The 18999-nt window shown below is 46.3% G+C and overlaps 1 protein-coding gene across 1 annotated transcript in view; it reads right to left on the bottom strand.

Annotated features, from left to right (window-relative positions):
- Positions 1-18636, bottom strand: part of LOC129540271 (liprin-alpha-1-like) — a 58927-nt gene extending 40291 nt beyond the window's left edge. The window contains exons 1-2 of the mRNA XM_088841572.1: positions 18561-18636; positions 7165-7421 (exon numbers count right to left, since the gene is read on the bottom strand). Of these exons, the coding sequence (XP_088697698.1) occupies positions 7165-7421; positions 18561-18636 (333 nt within the window). The remainder of the gene's footprint in view (positions 1-7164; positions 7422-18560) is intronic.
- Positions 18637-18999: the final 363 nt, after the last annotated feature.

The raw sequence follows: 18999 nt of genomic DNA, 5'->3' as shown, positions 1-18999 counted from the left end.
AGGGAGGCATTTATGCACCGTGGTTCCTGCTGACCACATCTGCACCGCCCTGGAAGAGCGGCTGCAGTCACTTTGGCACGGTCACATGGGTGCTGGCCCAAGCATGCCTTCTACACAACCTGGACATGGTACCCTCGACTGTCTCCAGTGAACCGGGACCCAGAACATGGTCTCTGAGGTAACTGGGGCTGCAGGACTGGCTGGGGCAGATTTACTCCCTCAGCTCTCAGCATAGGGTCTGGCTCCCAAGGCCTGGCTTATTGAAGGAATAAAAGACATGTATTCATTCACAGGCCTGCTTTAATGACGGGTGAGTAGGTTACTCAGATCCAGCCTCTCATGGAAAACAATTATTAAAAAAAAAAAGTGTCACACCTTAAAGTTGCTGAAGACCTGAGAAGACCCAGAGGAGCAACTGCCCAAGATGAGGGATCTAACAGAAGACCCCTCGCTCCCCATGGAGCCAGACTCACACTTTCAGGTGACCCAGAAAGGGCCTCCCTCCTCCAACCATGGGAATTACAAGGAAGGTGGTGCTGGTGCCGAGCAGGGGAAGAAGCAGGTGAAGACCCCAGTGGGTGCAGGCACATCAGCCCGTGACCTTGGTTCAAGGGGATCCTATCCATAACGCCCTCAGATGAGTGGAGAATGCAAGTGCCAATTCTTTCTGGATAAGGGCACCTTCTTCCCAGGCTTGGGAACTGCCCCGTGGGTTATGGAAGGGTGGTGACCAGTGGGGAAGAGCGTCAGGCCCATCAGGATGAAAGACAGCTGGAGTAGAACCAGCAGAAGTGACCCCCTCAGCTTTGGGATTCTGAGATGATTCAGTTCAGTTAAGTTCAGTTCAGTCGCTCAGTCGTGTCCGACTCTTTGCAACCCCATGAATCACAGCACGCCAGGCCTCCCTGTCCATCACCAACTCCCGGAGTTCACTCAAACTCATGTCCATTGAGTTGGTGATACCATCCAGCCATCTCATTCTCTGTCATCCCCTTCTCCTCCCGCCCCTAATCCTTCCCAGCATCAGAGTCTATAAATCTAATAAATCAGCTAAGCTCACCTCGTTTAGAGAAATAAACCTCAAGATAGAAAGGTCCTGCAAAGACAGGAAACCATTAAAGAAAATGACACAGCCAACTTGGAAAAGACCCAAACAGAACATGCAGAATTAAAAAGTGTCATAACGAGAAGCGAAAATACAACAGACACATTTAAAGACAGTTGACCTCTTCAGGAAAGGGAGACACGTGGGCACAGAGCAGGGGCATACTGATAATGTATGCAGCCCCCTGCCCAACCCCGTGCCCTCCAGGAAGAAAAACCAACCCTGATCTGTAGCTGCATCATTTGCCAATTTCCGCGGTGTAAATACTCCCGCCGTGGCCAAAGTGTTAACACCCTGCTGGCAGAATTCCCGATGAGACAGAAAGAGCTGACTCTGGCACACCACCGGCCAAGAGACATGGGAGGACGTCAGAACTGCAACCCGAGGGGCACAGATTTCAGCCCAACTACCATTCTAAAGGAGATCAATCCTGGATGTTCATTGGAGGGACTGATGCTAAAGCTGAAACTGCAATACTCTGGCCACCTCCTGCGACGAGTTGACTCACTGGAAAAGACTCTGATGCTGGGAAAGGTTGGGGGCAGGAGGAGAAGAGGACAACGGAGAATGAGATGGCTGGATGGCATCACCGACTCTGTGGACATGAGTTTGAGTGAACTCCGGGAGTTGGTGATGGACAGGGAGGCCTGGCGTGCTGTAATTCATGGGGTCGCGGAGAGTCGGACACGACTGAGCGACTGAACTGAACTGAACTGAACCTATAGTCAAGGCTATGGTTTTTCCCGTGGTCATGTATGGATGTGAGAGTTGGACTGTGAAGAAAGCTGATCGCCGTAGAATTGATGCTTTTGAACTGTGGTGTTGGAGAAGACTCTTGAAAGTCCCTTGTACCGCAAGGAGATCTAACCAGTCCATTCTAAGGGAGATCGATCCTGGGTGTTCATTGGAAGGACTGATGCTAAAGCTGAAACATCAATACTTTGGCCATCTCATGCGACGAGTTGACTCACTGGAAAAGACTCTGATGCTGGGAAAGGTTGGGGGCGGGAGGAGAAGGGGAAGACCGAGAATGAGATGGCTGGATGGCATCACCGACTCTGTGGACATGAGTTTGAGTGAACTCCGGGAGTTGGTGATGGACAGGGAGGCCTGGCGTGCTGTGATTCATGGGGTCGCGGAGAGTCGGACACGACTGAGTGACTGAACTGAACTGAACTGAACCTGGGACCCGGGCAGAGCTGACCTTGGGGAACTTTAAAGACAAGACTCTTAAAACACGTCTAGAATTCACTTTATAACTTTGCCATTTCCTTCTCCAGTTTATAACAAGTACGCTTCCACAAAACCAAGAGAGGCCCAAAGGAAGCCAGGTGGGGTGTATAAAAGCCTCAGCACTTAAGATTCAAGAGACATAAAAACTTTACCAGCAAAGAAATGCATGTGTAATGGTGGAATTATGAATAGAGATATGAATAGCTTCGGAACTAGACAATGGTCCCTGACACCTCATTGTAGGAGAGGCTCATGGCATAGGCACTAAGCCTGGGGGTACGAGTGAGATGGGGGCTGAAGACCACGTTTTGTTGTTGCTCAGTCACTAAGTCACGTCCGACTCTTTGAGACCCAATGGACTGCAACACACCAGGCTTTCCTGTCCTTCACCATCTCCAGAGCTTACTCAAACTCATGCCCATGGAGTCAGTGATGCCATCCAACCATCTCTTCTTCTGATGCCCCCTTCTCCTCCTGCCCTCAATCTTTCCCAGCATCAGGGTCTTTTCCAATGAGTCGGCTCTTCACATCAGTTGGCCAAAGTACTGCAGCTTAAGCTTCAGCATCAGTCCTTCCAATGAATAATTTTCAGGGTTGATTTCCTTTAGGATGGACTGGTTTGATGTCCCTGCAGTCCAACGGACTCTCAAGAGTCTTCTCCAACACCACAGTTCTAAAGCATCAATTCTTTGGTGCTCAGCCTGCTCTATAGTCCAATTCTCATGGTTCAGGGCAAAGAGTCTGACACGAGGGCCCAGCACCCAAGTTCAAGTGCTGGCTCTGCCCCTGCCAGGCCAAGTGGCCTTGGTCTCCTTGCCCCACCTCTCAGAGCCTCAGTTCCTTCCCTCGGTAAAGGGATCTGACCCTGCACCACAAGCCGGGTCGGGATGCCCACACAGGGTGGGGATGGGGGTTTGCCTCCAGGCTGACAAGTCCCCAAGAACACCTGCTGCTGCACTGTCCTTACATGCGGAGTTGTCGAAATTAGACTTGAGGTGCCTCAAAGTCTAGAACTCCCACCCCAATGTCCAGGCTATGAGGACAGACCCCCGCCCCCAACTCCATGCTCATCACCACACTCAGCCAAGTCGGGGAACTGTCTCGGACACCAGCTCATGCCCACAAGGCCTCAGCTGGAAACTGCAAGAAACACGTCCCTCTCCCCTATCCCATGTCCATGGCAACCCTGCCCACCCCCCAGCAGGGAGGACGTGCCATCAGCTCCATTCTACAGATGGAAAAACTGAGGTTCTGAGTGCGGAAGCCATGTGCCTGAGGCTGCTCAGCCCCCAGAAGTGGTCAGGCTGGGTCTGGACCCGCACACGTGGCCTCAGAGGGGCTAGGCAGGGTCTGAGCCTCCCTGGGAGCTCAGGTACCCTCACCACCTGACCGTGGGTCCTGGAGTCTGGTGTGGAGGTGGCTACCATCCTCCAGCAGGCAGCTCCTCGCTCGCTTTTCAAAAAACAACATCCACAAAGAGGGGAAACAGATGCCGCTGTGGCCCACACCAGCTCCGGGGAGGAACGCCCCGGGGTGCGGTGGCGAGCCCTGAACGGCAGCTTGAAAGCAAACTGACCTTGTAGGGTTCACGTTGTCTGCGGCCTTAACAATTCTGCCAAAGCCGGAGTCAAGTTCAACATCAGGTCAGTGCAGGCCTCCGTCATCCCCAGTACACAGCCAGGATTTTCCTGTGTGGCCTTCTCAGCAATGACCAGTGGACATAAATAATGCCCTGGCTTTGAGTTCGGACTTGAAAAATGCTGATGGGTTTCAGTTACAAGGAAGCATGTTGGCCCACAAGCTGCTCGTGTCCATTTCCTAGGAACCCTGGCTGCTGACCCCAAGGCCATCGGAGGGACAGAAGAGTGGGGGGTGGGCGGAAGAGGCGCTCCTGCAGAAGGCAGGCCTGGGCCGCCTGCCTCCGGGACCTTCCCCCACCATTTCTATCCTGTCTGCTGTCCCAGGGGTCTCTGACATGACACCCCTCCTGGACCCTCATGTGTGAAACTGACTTCGGGGGCCGTCTTTTGGATCAAGGTGTCAGATCCTCATTTGACAACCAGGGTCCCTCTTGTGGGTGGCTGGGCAAGCAATTATTAAGCTGAGTCCCTCTGGGCCCACGGTGCCTGGCAGAGAATAGGGGGCAAGTGGGTCACCTGTGGTCACAGCCAGTCAGCCAGGCTCAGCCTCCATCCATCCTATACACGAAGTTATGGGCATATTTTGTCCAGACCCGCCACTGCCCCCTCCACTGGGTTCCCGGCCCAGGGCACCCAGTATTGTGTGCGGTATCACTCTGGATAACCCAGTGATGTAATGCCTTCTTTCCCAGGTGGTTCAGCAGAAAAGAACCCGCCAGCCAATGTAGCAGATGCAGGAGACCTGGGTTCGCTCCCTGGGTCGGGAAGATCCCCTGGAGGAGGAAATGGCAACCCATTTCAGTATTCCTGCCTGAAAAATTCCACGGACAGAGGATCTTAGTGGCTAGAGTTCACAGGGCTGCAAAGAGTTGGACACGAATGAGCAACTGAACATGCACACAGTCGTGTAAATACTGTTGTTGTCTCTGTTTGACAAATGGTGAAGCTTCATTGCTGTTGTTGTTCAGTTATCAGATTTTGTCTGATTCCTTGCAACCCCATGGACTATACACTCCATGGAATTCTCTAGGCCAGAATACTGGAGTGGGTAATGTTTCCCTCCTGCAGGAGTTTTTTCTGACTCCCCACATACTGTAAGACTAAACTTGAGAATTCTTGTTTTTTTAATTTTATTTTACTTCAAATAGACTTTGGGCATCTGAAAGGACAGTGTAGGTACTTTCAAGATGTCTTCTGCAAAACAAAACCCTTTTGGCAAGTGTGGTCATAATATCCAGGTAGACGTTGCTGTTGTAAGTGTCACATCTCAACCAGAAGGCAAATTCTGAGCTCTTCCTCTGGCAGAAACAAATTCACAAGATAAGCCAAGAAAGAGAGCTGGAAAAACAAACCACACCAACAACCAGAAAAGCATTTCTCACGAGGCAAAGCTAGAAAAAAATCCAACATCCCTGTGGCCCCAAAACCCTCTTGGAAATGAATGTTCAGTAAGGAAGAGACGAAACATGTCAAGTTCCAAAGACAGGCAATGCCCATGGCCAGTGTAGTTTAGAGACGGCCTGACCACTCAGATGAAGACGCACACCAATATAAACCCTTTGCAGGCAGCAGTGATGGTTGTCACCATAGGAAGTGTTTAGTCTGGTGACAACCCGCCTTGGGCACCACATAAGGGAACAGACCTGGTTCTCTTCCTTTGCCCCACACCATTCACTCATGAAGGCAGCTCAGGTGCTACCTTGTCCTGCCTGCCTGTCTGGCTCACCCATGAGCTGTGACCACCTGCAGGGAAGGACTCCGCCTTCTCTTCTCTGTGCGCCATGAACCTGCACACAGTGGGCCTTCTGAACCTCAGGAGACTCACCCCATCCCCACTATAGCCAGAACCCTCCCCAGGCATTAAAACAGCTGTGGAGTCACTTTGGCCCAAGCCCTGGTTACAGATCCCTGGAGCCTACTACAGCCTCTACAGTGCGATTAATCAGGTCCTTTATACACAGATTCCCGCCTGTCAGGTCTGATCTTTGGATTCATTGTCACTCTGTCCCTCCCCTAGCAGCAAGGTGGGCCGTGATGCAGACAACGGAGCTCATGAGCTGAGTTTCAAAGGACAGCGATGGATGCAACCTGTTGCAAACTAAAGGAGGGTCCCTGAATGTCTCAGAAAAGGCCTCCGGTGTGCAGGTGAGGAGGAGGGCCCCCACGGTGCAAAGGAAAGAGAGGTACTCAGGGGCAAAGGCTCTTGGCCTCTCCTGTAGCAGCTCCAGTTGGTAGCTCATGAACAGTGGACAGCCAATGTGGTCACACGAGCATGACTCTTATTCCCTCACAAAGCAAGAAAAAGGGGGGAGCAGGGTGTGGGAGTACCCGGAGGGTGTGGTGGGGTGGATGGAGGGACGTGTCCCTCCTTTCTTCAGTGCACATTGCGTTTGTGAGTCTCAGAGCTGCCAGAAGGCAGTCACCAAGTCAGGTCCCCACAGTATCCAGTGTGGGTCGGGTGCCTTAGCCCCTGTCACATGGACAAGCCACACCATATGGCTTCCCTGAGTTCCAACAGCAGGATCTGCGAGGTTTGTCTAGGTACACACTTCCTTGCTGTAGCTGTTACCCCCCTTCTTTGAGCCCCAGTTTTGTCCTCTAGAAAAAGGACATCGATTGCTACCTTAGCAGGTTGCTACCTTAATCCCATGAAGACTAATTAGGATAATCCTACAATTAATAGCTGGCCTTAAGAGATACTGGGCTTCCCTGATAGCTCAGCTGGGAAAGAATCCTCCTGCCATGCAGGAGACCCCAGTTTGATTCCTGGGTCGGGAATGCTGATCCGCTACAGAAGGGACCGACTACCCACTCCAGTATTCTTGCACTTCTCTTGTGGCTCAGCTGGTAAAGAATCTGCCTGCAAAGCGGGAAACCTGGGTTCAACCCCTGGCCTGGGAAGATGGCCTGGAGAAGGGAAAGGCTACCCGCTCCAGTATTCTGGCCTGGAGGACCATGGACTGTACAGCCCATGGGGTCGCCAAGAGTTGGACACGACTGAGGGACTTTCACGTCAATTTCAAGAGATAGGACCTGAATCCAGATTAAACTGGAGTCTCCCAGCGTCATCTGGCATTTCTTCCCTGAAGCCAGCCAAAACCCACACAGGTGCATTTCCACGGTCTTCACTGACAGAAAATCCAGCGTGGTTCAAACAAGCTGACAGACAAGCGGGAGAGGACTCACGGGCAGACGGCTTCCCTCCGGTCTCAGGTGGAGCTCGGGGACCACAGCAGGAAACGGCGTTCTCAACCCTGGGCCCAGCAGCGGCCTCCTTCTCCTGCCGGCGGCTCTGCCCTGACGGGCGCGGGAAAGCTGCCAACTGCCGCAGGCTTCCTTCACGCCCCTCCCACTGCTGTAGCCTGACCTCTCCTGGCCCCACCCCTTCTGGCCAACCAGAGCGCCTCTTCCCTTGATTCCAGCGTGAGGCCCGGCCCTGGGCCCTGATTGGTCACCGCCCCAGCCCTGAGCCAATCACGGTGGCCAGGGAGGATGGAACACACCGATTGGCCAGGTCCAGGTCATGTGACCACACTCTTCCGGACACGTGCGAGCCGCTCAGCCTGTGTCTGGGGTGGAGACAGTGCGGTGCACCCGGCGCAGGGCTGAGATTCCAGTCACTGTGTCCGTGTGCTCAGTGTCCTGGGACGTGACTGTGCATCTTCTCTACACACTGCTGCGTTCTCTGCAGGAAAGATATTCATGAGACACCTCTTCCCTTCCCAAGTGCTGTTTCACGCACCCACATTCAAGGGAGCAAGACCTCCTGTTCGAAGGTAGGTTTGGAGATCCTCTCTTAACCTCTGGGCTTGTTTCTTGTATCAGTTCAGTTCAGTCGCTCAGTCGTCTCTGACTCTTTGCGACCCCATGAATCACAGCATGCTAGGGGCCTCCCTGTCCATCACCAACTCCCGGAGTTCACTCAAACTCATGTCCATCGAGTCGGTGATGCCATCCAGCCATCTCATTTCTTGTATCATGTTAGAATAATTTATTCGGTCTTAAAACCCCCACGAGCACCGCCACATGCTGCTTTGCCTATCAGGATTCTTAGCTGTTCTGAGTAGAGGGCATGGCCCAGGGGCTTCCCAAAGGGAGGCACATGAGAGGCTGAATCGCTGAATCACTTTGCTGTACACCTTACACAAACAAATCATTGTAAATCAACAAGACTTCAATTTAAAGAAAAGATATTCCCTCATCAAAAATGGTTCAAAATTTTGTAAAAGTTTTTCCTTCAATTGTTGGTGTTTGGTATGTGTCTGTTTGGTTTGGTGGTGTGTTTTGAGGTAGGGATCCAGCTTACCGTCCCACATGGATACCAGATTGTCCCAATGGGACAATTCGTTTGTCATTTCTCCTGGAAATGTCCTTTCTGCGTTTCCACATTAAGAAGCTTTTTAAAAAATGCCGCGTATCAAGAACTTCAGATCTTTGGTAGTTTGTGCAGCACCCCAGAGGTATGTCTCCCCTTCTGTGACTTCTCTCCGCATCTCACCATTGCCAGTTTCTAGTGTGCACGGGTGCCCTCAGAGGGTTCTCTGCAGTGAGCTGTGTTTCTGTGAGGACAGAGGATGTGAGCACGGAGGAGGGGCTGTGTCCCCAGTGACCATGTGGCCGTGCTCAGCGACCCCGATATTGAGTCTGGCTGCGACTTCCTGAGGCAAGCTCTGCTTTTCTTCCTCTTGGTGTCTGGATACGCAAAGTGATTCTGGTGGATTGGGGCTTGGGTCCCTGGATCCAACAGTGGAGAGATACACCCACAGCCTGCTTTTCCTTTATAGTTTCCTCCTGTGGGCTCTGCTCAGCTGGTGTGGAGATATTTCTGTTCAAGGCTTGAGAGGTAGTCAGTCCTTCTGCTTCTCATCCCCTGCCTCGTCTGTACTTCTGTCTTTTTTTTTTTTTTTTTAATATAGCTAGTTTTCAATGTTGTTAGTCTTTGTGTCATTCTGACTCTCAGGCACCTGTGGTTTAATAGACCTCCAACTCCAGAGAGCTCTTTGCCTGCTGGAGACATGGAGCACTCAGGGAGCAGCACCACATCACACTGGAGCCTGGCCCAGAGAGCAGCTTCTTGCCAGGATGGCTCCATTCCTGCTGTGGGGGTTCGGAGTTATCACATCTGATTGTGCATCCCCTGGGCCTCCAGTGCAGGCCCCACTCTGAGATCTGGAAAGGAGGTAGCTTCCCTTCCTGACACAGAACTAGTATTTTTTTGTCCTCGTCCTTGTCCATTCCCATTTGGCTCGCAGGCTCTACACTTGACCCTCACCCACAGGATCAGAAGAGCCCAGTTCTAGAGACGTTTCATACAAGGAGAGGCTCCCAGAGACACTCCAACCCCCAGGCCTAAGTAAGCATTTCCTTGGAGTTTCACAGCCCTGGGAGGAGATACTGGGTTTGTGTTCTTTTTACAGTTGAATATGTTGAGCCTCAGATCATTGTGTGATTTGCTCTGGGTCACTCTGCAGGTCAGTGGGTAAGGTGAGATTTGAACCCAGACTCTATGTCTTGGAGCTCGTGACTGTACAGGTGTTTCTGCTCCTCGGGTAAGTTTATTTCAGGGTTTTTTGTTGTTGCTGTTTTTGATGCATTTGTATGTGGGGCTGTTCTGTTTTCTTTCTGACGGTTCATATCCTGCTATGCTGCTGAATTTCTTAGTTTTAATACTTGTTACTTGGTGGAGTTTTTAGGGTTTCATTTAAATCCTGTCATAATCGAATAGTGGCAGTGTAACTTCATCTGTTCCAATGGGGATGGCTTTTATTTCCTTTTCTTACCTGGTTATTCTGGGTAGGACACCTCCACTACTTGTTGAACAAGATTGGTGAGAGTGGGTATCCTTGTACTATTCCTGATCTTTTAGGAAAATCTTTCATCTCTTTACCATTGAGTTGGATGTTAGCTGTGGGCTTGTCTTATATACCCTTTAGGATGTTCCATGTATAACCACTGTATTGAGAGACTGTACCAAAATTGATGTTAAACTTTGTCAAAAGCATTTTCTGCAATTATTGAGAAGATCACACGATTTCATTCTTAATTTTGCTTATATTGTGTATCACAGTGATTGATGTGCAGATAAAAAATCACGCTTGCAGGCACAGAATAAATTCCATTTGATCATAGTGTATGATTCTTTTAGTGTATCTTCAATTTGGTTTGCTAATATTCTTTTGAGGATTTTTACATGCGTGTACACCAGGGTCAGGATTCTCTGGTTGTTCATATGGTAAAGAATCTGCCTACAATGCGGGAGACCTGGGTTTGACCCCTGGGTCAGGAAAATCCCCTCGAAAAAGGAATAGCTACCCCCGCCAATATTCTTGCCTGGAAAATTCTGTGGACAGAGGACCTGTTGGGCTACAGTCAATGGGTCACAAATAACTGGACATGACTGAGTGACTCACACTTAGAAGAATGCTTCTTGACTTCCTTAATATCTAAATTTAAGATTTTATCTCAGTCAAAAATTACAGTCTAAGGCAAAAATGTCAAGAGTCCTTAGAAGTAAATGACAATAAGGGCTGACAGTTGAAAGCAAGAAAGACTGCACATAATTTATTTTTCATAAGAATTTTAGATCTTCAGAGGAATTCTCATTAAACTGAATTAAAATGCAAGCTTTAGTTTAAAATGGAAAGCTTTTTTGGAATTATGTTTCTATGTTGAGACTGAAATTTTATTATTTATGTATGAGATATTGAGCAATACAGTGTAGCTATTAAAATCATATTTTCAATACCTTTAATGACATTTATAAGCTCTTATAGTGGAAAAATTGCTAGGAATAGAAGATGATCCCATATAACTTTAGATTACAGTACAGATATGTTGAATGATAGTTTTCAGACTGTATTTATTTATTTTTGATTGAAGGATAACTGCTTTACAATGTTTGGTTGGTTTTCCTCATACAACAACACGGATAGGCCATAAGTATATTATCCACTCTTTGGCGAGCTTGCCTCCCACTTCCTGCCATCCCACTCTCTAGGTCGTCACAGAGCACTATGCTGGGTTCCCTATGTTATATAGCACCTTCCCACTAGCTAGCTATTTTACGTATGGTAGTGGCAATGTTTCAATGCTACTCTCTCAATTTGGCCCACCCTCTCCTTCTCCAGCTGAGTTCACAAATCCTTCCCCTACATCTGTGTATCTATTTCTACCCTTCAAATATTCACCAGTACCATTTTACAAGATTCCATGTGTATGCATTAATATACTGTATTTGTTTTTCTCTTTCTGACTTACTTCACTCTGTATCACAGTTTCTAGGTTCATCCACCTCAGTTAAACCAACTCGTATTTGTTCCTTTTCATGGCTGAGTAATATTCCATTGTGTATATGTTCCACAATTTATTTATCCATTGTTCTCTTGATAGACATTAGGTTGCTTCCATGCCCTGGCTATTTTAAATAGTGCTGCAATGGACATTGGGGTACATAAGTCTTTTTAGAGGTGTGGTTTTCTCAGTGTATATGGCCAGTAGGGGATTGTTGCATCATGCAGTAGTTTTATTCCTACTTTTTTAAGAAACCTTACTTTCCTTCTCCATAGTGGTTGTATCCATTTACATGTCTACGAACAGTGCAAGAGAGTTCCCTTTCTTCCATGTCCTGTCCAGCATTTATTATTTGTAGAATTGTTGATGATGGCCATTCTGACTGGTGTGAGGTGATAGCTCATGTAGTTTTGATTAGCATTTCCTTAATAATGAGTGATGTGGAGCATGTTTTCACCTTCTTAACGTCTTCTTTGGAGAAATGTATTCATGTCTTCTGCTCACTTTTCATTTGGTTGCTTTTTTTCTGATATTAGGCTTGATGATCTACTTGTGTACTCTGTAGATAATCCTTTGTCAATTGCTTTGTTTACAATTATTTTCTCCTATTCTGAGGGTTGTCTTTTCATCTTATTTATAGTTTTCTTTGCTGCTTAAATACTTTGAAGTTTCCCTAGGTGCCATTTTTTTTTATGTTTCTTTTTATTTCAGTCATTCTCGGAGGTGGATCAAAGAGGATCTTGCTATGATAAATCTCAAAGAGTGTTCTGCCTATGTTTTCCTCTAAGAATTTTATAGTTTCTGGCTTTCCTGTTGGTCTTCAATCCACTGTGAATTAGTTTTTGTGTACAGTGTGAAGAAGTGTTCTAATTTCCTTCTTTTGAATGTAGATGTCCAGTTTCCCAGCACCACTTACTGAAGAGGCTCTCTTTTCTGTCCTTTCTCCATTGTACATCCTTGCCTCCCTTGTCAAAGAAAAGGAGTGCGGGTTTCTCTCTCAGCTTCGTGTCTTGTTCCATTGCTCTATGTTTCCGTTTTTGTGCCTGGACCATAGTGTCTTGGTAGTATAGTCTGAAGTCAGAAAGGTTGATTCCTCCAGTTCCACATTTCTTTCCAAGATTGCTTTGGCCTTTCTGGGTCTTTCTCCCCCCCATATAAATTGTAAAATTATTAGTCCTAGCTCTTTAAAAAATGTCACTGGTTGTTTGATAAGGATGAATTGAATCTGTAGATTGCTTTGGGTAGTGTAGTCATTTTCACAACATTGATTTCTTTCAATTCAAGAACATGGCATATCTTTCTATCCGTTTGTTTCATTTTTGCTATCTTTCATCATGCAGCCTGTCTTTCTGCATACACGTGTTTTGTCTGTTTAGGTAGGTTTATTCCTAGCTATTGGAGAAGAAAATGACAACCCACTCCAGTACGCTTGCCTGGAAAATCCCATGTATGGAGGAGCATGGTAGGCTACAGTCCATGGGGTCCCGAAGAGTCGGACCCGACTGAGTAACTTTACTTTCACATTTCACTTTCATGCACTGGAGAAGGAAATGGCAACCCACTCCAGTGTTCTTGCCTGGAGAATCCCAGTGACGGAGGAGCCTAGTGGTCTCCCATCTATGGGGTCTCACAGAGTCGGACATGACTTATGTGACTTAGCAGCAGCAGCATTCCTAGCTATGCTATTCTTCTTGTTGCAGTGGGGAATGGCACTTTTTCCTTAGTTTCTCTTTCTGATTTTTCTTGTTGTGCTATAAGTATGCAAAGGATTTCTGTGTATTAATTTTGTATCCTGTGCTTTACTAAATTCACTGAAGAGCTCTAGTAATTTCCTGGTTGCATCTTTAGGGTCTTCTGTGAATAGAAACAGGCCACCTGCAATCAATGAGAGATGGACTTCTTCTTATCCAATATGCATTCTTTTTCGTTTTCTTCTCTGATTGCTGTGTGTATGACGTACAAATCTATATTGAATAATAGGAAGGAGCGTGGGCACCATGGTCTTGATCCTGATCTTAGTGGAAATGCTTAAAATTTGACATCATTGAGGATAATGTGCTGAGAGATTTCCCTTATGACCTTTATTATGTTGAGGTAGGTTTCTTCCATGCCCATTTATGGGGCGTTTTTTAAATCATAAACTGGTGTTTAATTTTGTCAAAACTTTTCCTGGCATTGATGGAGATTATCATATGGTTTTTATCTTTCAATTTGTTAATATAGTGTATCACATTGACTGATGTGCACATAGTGAAGACTCCTTGCATCCCTGGGATAAACCCCACTTGAACGTGGTGTGTAACCCTTTCCATGTGTCTTGTTTTGCTTTGCTCTTGCTCGCGTTTCCTCAGGATTGTTGCGCTGGTGCTCGTCAGTGACGTTAGCCTGTAGTTTTCTTTCCTGGGTGGCGTTCCTGCCTCATTGTGGTTCATGGTGATGATGGCCTCACAGAGTGGGTTGGGATGCTCCTCCCTCCACGCTTTTCTGGAGGAGTTTGACCACAGTAGGTATCATCACATCACTACCATTTGAGAGCATTCACCTGTGAAGTCCTGGGCATTTGTTTGTTGGAGACTTTTGATCACAGTTAGTAGTGCTTGTGATTGATGTGTTCATCGTTAGAGCTTGTGACTGGTGTTAGTGCCTGATTTATTCACATTTTCTATTTCTCCTGGTTCAGTCCTAGAAGACTGTACTTTTCTAAGAACCTGTCCATTTGTTCCAGGTTGTCCATTTTATTGTCATGCAGTTTTCTCTAATTGTCTCTTATGATCCTTTTTCTTTCTGTGTTGTCTGTTGTAAAGTCTCTTTTTTCATTTCGAGTTGATTTGAGTCTTCTCCCTATTTTTCTTGATGAGTCTGGCTAATGATTTGTCAATTTTGTTTATCTTCTCCAAGACATATCTTATTGTTTTATGGATCTTTGCTAGTGTTTCCTTCATTTCCATGTATTTCTGCTCTGATCTTTATGATTTATTTCATTCTGCTAACTTTGCAGATTTTGTGGCCCTTTTTCTTCTTTTTCTAGCTTCTTTAGGTGTTAGATTAGCTTGTTTATTTGATGTTCTTTTCATCTCTTTAGGTAGGCTTCTCGTATTGCTCTAAACTTTCCTCTTAGCATTGCTTTTATTGCATCACATAGGATTTGGGATGTCATTTATTCATTGCCCTTTGTTTTTAGGTATTTTTAAATTTCCTTTTTTATTTCTTCAGTGACCTGTTTGAGTTCTCCATGTGTCTGTGTTTTTTACAAATCTTTCTTATAAACGATCCCTAATCAGTATCAGTGTGATCAGAAATGATGCTTGCTAGGATTTCAGTTTCTTACATTTGCCAAGGCTTGATTTGTGACCCAAGATGTGATCCATTCCAGAGAGTGTTTCATGTGCACTTGAGAAAGAAAAATGCATTCTGCTGTTTGGTGATGGAATATGCTAAAGATACCAATAAGGTCCATCTAGTCTAATGTGTGATGTAAGGCGTATGTTTCTTTATTAATTTTCTTTGTGCATGATCTGTCCATTGGTATAAGTGGGGTGTTAAAATCCCCTAGTATTATTTTCTTACTGTCGATTTCTCATTTTATGGTTGTTGGTATTTGTCTTATGTATTTAGGTGCTCCTGTGTTGGATGCGTGTGTATTATTATTGCAATATCTTCTTCCTGGATTGATCTCTTTATCATTATGTAGTGTCCTTCCTTGTCTCTTGTAATAGTCTTTATTTAAAAGTCTATTTTATGTGCTATGAGAATTGCTACTCCAGCTTTCTTTTGATTTCCATTTGTATGGAATACCTTTTTCCAGGCCCTCAGTTTTAGTCTGTGTGTGTCCCTAAGTCTGAGGTAGATGTATTAGCGACAACATTTATATGGGGCTTGTTTTTGTTTCCGTTCAGCCAGTTTGTGTTTCAGTTGGACCATTTAATCCATTTATAAAAATTTAGGGTAATCATTGATATGCACGATACTATTATTATTTACTTTATTATTCTGTTTTTTTCTTTTATGTCTATTCACTCCCTTCTATTTCCTGTCTAGAGAATGTCCTTTAATATTTGTTGTAAAGCCACTTTGGTGGTGCTGAATTTCTTAACTTTTTCTTATTTGTAAAGGTACTGAGTTCTTTGAATCTGAGTGAGATCATAGCTGGTTGGAGTAATCTTGCTGGTAAGATTTTCCCTTTCATAACTTTACCTGTATCATGCCACACCCTTCTGGCCTGCAGCATTTCTTCTGAAAGATCAGCTGTTAACCTTATGGGGATTCCCTTGTTATTTGTTGCTTTGCCCTTTCTGCTTTTAATATTTTCTCTTTTTGTTAAATTTCTCTTAGTTTGATTAATATATGCCTTGGCATATTTCTCCTTTCATTTACCCTGTGTTGGACTCTCTGTGCTTCTTGGACCTGGGTGTGTTTCCTTCAACAATAGAGGGAAATTTTTGGCCATTGTTTCTTTAAGTGAGATTTCATCTTTCTCTTTCTGTTCTCCTTGAATCCCTATAATGTGAATGTTAATATGCTTGATATTGTCCACCAAATGCCTTAAACTATCCTCAGTTTTCTGACTTATTTTTTTCTTTCTGATGCTCAAACTGGGTGATTTCCACCACTTTGTGTTTCAGCTTACTGATCTGTCCTCTGAATCATCTAATCTGCTCACTCATCTGCTGTATTTTTCATGTCTGTTATTGTATTTTTCTATTATAATCAGTTCTTTTTTATACTTATTGCCTCTCTGTGGAGATTCTCACTCCGTTCTTTCATGCTTCCCCTGATAGAAGTAAACATCTTTTATTCATTGATTTAATGGGCCCACTGGGTCTTGCTGTGTCATTGGCTTTCTCTAGTTGCATAGAGTGGGGGCTACACTCTAGTTTTGGTGCGTGGGCTTCCCATTGTTCTGTCTTCTCCTGTTGTGGAGCACAGGCTCTAGGGTGCATGAGTTCAGTAGCTGTGACATGCAGCTTTACTTGTCCCGCAGCCTGGGATTTTAGTTCCCAGACCAAAGGTTGAACCCTTGTCGCCTACGTTGTCAGGAAAATCTTAACAAATGAACCAGCAGGGAAGACCCAAGTATGATCCTTACTTTGCAGTCATCTGACATAGATTATTTATCTCCATCTTGTTTAGTTCTTTTTCTGAGTTTATGTCTTAGCTATTCACTTAGCATAGATTCTTTGTCTCTTTATTTTGCCTTTTTGTTTCTATGCATTAATATTAGGTAGATAAATTATATCTCCATGTTGAATAAGTGGATTTATGTAGAGTGTCTCCTGTGCGGCCCAAAGGAAGAGTTCCCCCAGGTCACCAGAGACAGGAAATCCAGGGTGTCTCCTCTGTAGGCTGAGTGTGGTGTCCTGTTAGATGTACCCATGTTGCTTTGGGCATGCTGGTGGGTCTGGCTGGCCCCCAGTGCAGCTGAATTTGAGCCCTACCTCAACAGTCGCAGATGTACTTCTGGCTGGAGGTGACCTGGAGTGGAAATCACCTTGAGGGGATGCCAGTCACGGCTGAGTCCACCCACTGTGAATGGTAGGAAAGGAGGCTATTGTGGGGGAATCCAGGCCCTTGGGGGTGAAGCCATTTTGGAGGAGCGTTGTGGGCGTGGCTGGGTTGGATATGTCTGTTCCACAGGGAACACAGAGACTAGCAGGGCAAGCAGTGCTGGCAAGGTAAGTGGGGAATGTCAAAAACGTCTCCTGCTAGCACTGGGCCAGCTGGGTACAGGGAGGATTTTTTTAAATGTCATCAATCAGTGACTTCATCCCTGGAGAAAGTTTCAAGAAATCCTTGCCCCTTTGGCACGTGTCCTAAAATCATTCTCCTTCCCATGTGACCTGGGCCAACGTTCAGCACTTAATTGGCACTAACCTATTAAGCATGGGGTCTTGGCTCACCACAGCCCCCAGCTCTCTCCCAGACATAGCTCTGCTGGTTTCAAATCAGGATATTATGGGGGCTCGTCTTCCTCATTCAGGTTACCAGGGCTCAGGTGCTCAGCATGTCCCCCCAGGGAAGATACCAAGTTGGAAATGTCCCCTCCTAATTCTGGGTCACCCATCAGGAGTATGGGTCCTGACTAGACTGAATCTCTGCCCTTCCAATGCATCTCCATGTGGTTTTTTCTTTACATCCTTAGTTGTGGAAGAGCTACTCTGCTAATTTTCAGGTTGGCATCTGGGTTTTCCGTGTGAGGAAGCTCTCAGAATAGAAGAGAGGAAGTGTCTCCAAAAGTGCCATTTCAGCTTCTGTGGAAGCTCTCTCCTTGTGTAAGTCAGTGGTTCTCAAAGGGTCATCACTGGACCAGCAGTGTTAGCATCACCTGGGAAGTGGTTAAAAATGGAGATTCTCAAGGTCCACCCTGATCTACTCTATGAGACTCTCTGTATCATTTCTCCAAGCCTTACACATGCTCAACACTAAATCAATCTGAAACACATCTTCCCCAAGGTTCTGGGAGCACTGTGCCCCTTAGCTTTAACCAGGTACTACTCTTTTGGAATTTTAGGAATTGGGGGGGCATGTTTCACCCTCTCACATGGAAGACAGTAAGGAATATCTAATAAGCTGGACACGATACTTCTCTCTCGTCACCCATTGTGAGAGTTCTTAGTACATAAAGTAAAAATAAAGGCCAATTTTATTGGTAAAGAAAATTCCACAGCAGGTCGGAAAGGAGCAGATGCCACATTAAGATCAAGGTCTTGCACAAGGTTCACGGGAGTACAGTTCAGTTCAGTCGCTCAGTCGTGTCCGACTCTCCGCGACCCCATGATCACAGCACGCCAGGCCTCCCTGTCCATCACCAACTCCCGGAGTTCACTCAAACTCATGTCCACAGAGTCGGTGATGCCATCCAGCCATCTCATTCTCGGTCGTCCCCTTTTCCTCCCGCCCCCAACCTTTCCCAGCATCAGAGTCTTTTCCAGTGAGTCAACTCATCGCATGAGGTGGCCAAAGTATTGCAGTTTCAACTTTAGCATCAGTCCTTCCAATGAACAGGATGTATGGATATTTTGTAACTTCATGAAAAAGAAACAAGGGTGCAGCAGAGTAGCCACTGGGCTTCAGTGACCCCCTACTGCTTAGCTGTGCCCCTTTCTGCAGGTGTGATCACCACTGGACCCTGGGAAGAGTGCTTCACACCTGGAACTGTGAGGCACCCCAGCAGGCTGGCCTGTGGCCTCCTGGGCACCATCACCTGCTGCTGCTTCCTGAGCTGGCCACGTTTTCTCCCTCTGCCTTCATCTCTTCTGCCTTTATCTCCTCCTCTTTTGTGGGGTTGCCAGTACCTTGTGGTCTGCGCTGGGCCAATGAAGACAAACTTTTACACTTCCGAACTCTACTGGCCACCTGATGACACATCATCCTCCCGTGATCGTAACTCTGGCCCTGATGGGAGAGAGCTGTGTTCATTCACCACTGATGTACTCTCTTTTAGCTAAAGAAGGAATCCGTTCTAATCATGCCTTTTAGGTGGCTGGATTTACCAAACAGAAATAGAGGAATCCCAGTTAAATTTGAATTTTAGGGAAACGATGGAAACTTTTTTTTTTTAGTAGAAGCCCATCTCCTGCAATACTTGGAATGTACTTATACTAAAAAATTATTCACTGAAAACCAAATTTAAGTAGATGTCTTGTATTTTACCTGACAGGCTTACTCCCAAGGTAAAGGGGTTCCCATTTTAGCTTCCCATCCTAGGAGTGGCACTTTGTCTTAGAAAGGAAT

The sequence above is a fragment of the Moschus berezovskii genome, chromosome 2, assembly GCF_049115385.1.
Source record: "Moschus berezovskii isolate FMDL1 chromosome 2, NW_MosBer_1.0, whole genome shotgun sequence".
Lineage (NCBI taxonomy): Eukaryota > Metazoa > Chordata > Mammalia > Artiodactyla > Moschidae > Moschus > Moschus berezovskii.
This window is presented reverse-complemented; position numbering and strand designations above follow the sequence as displayed.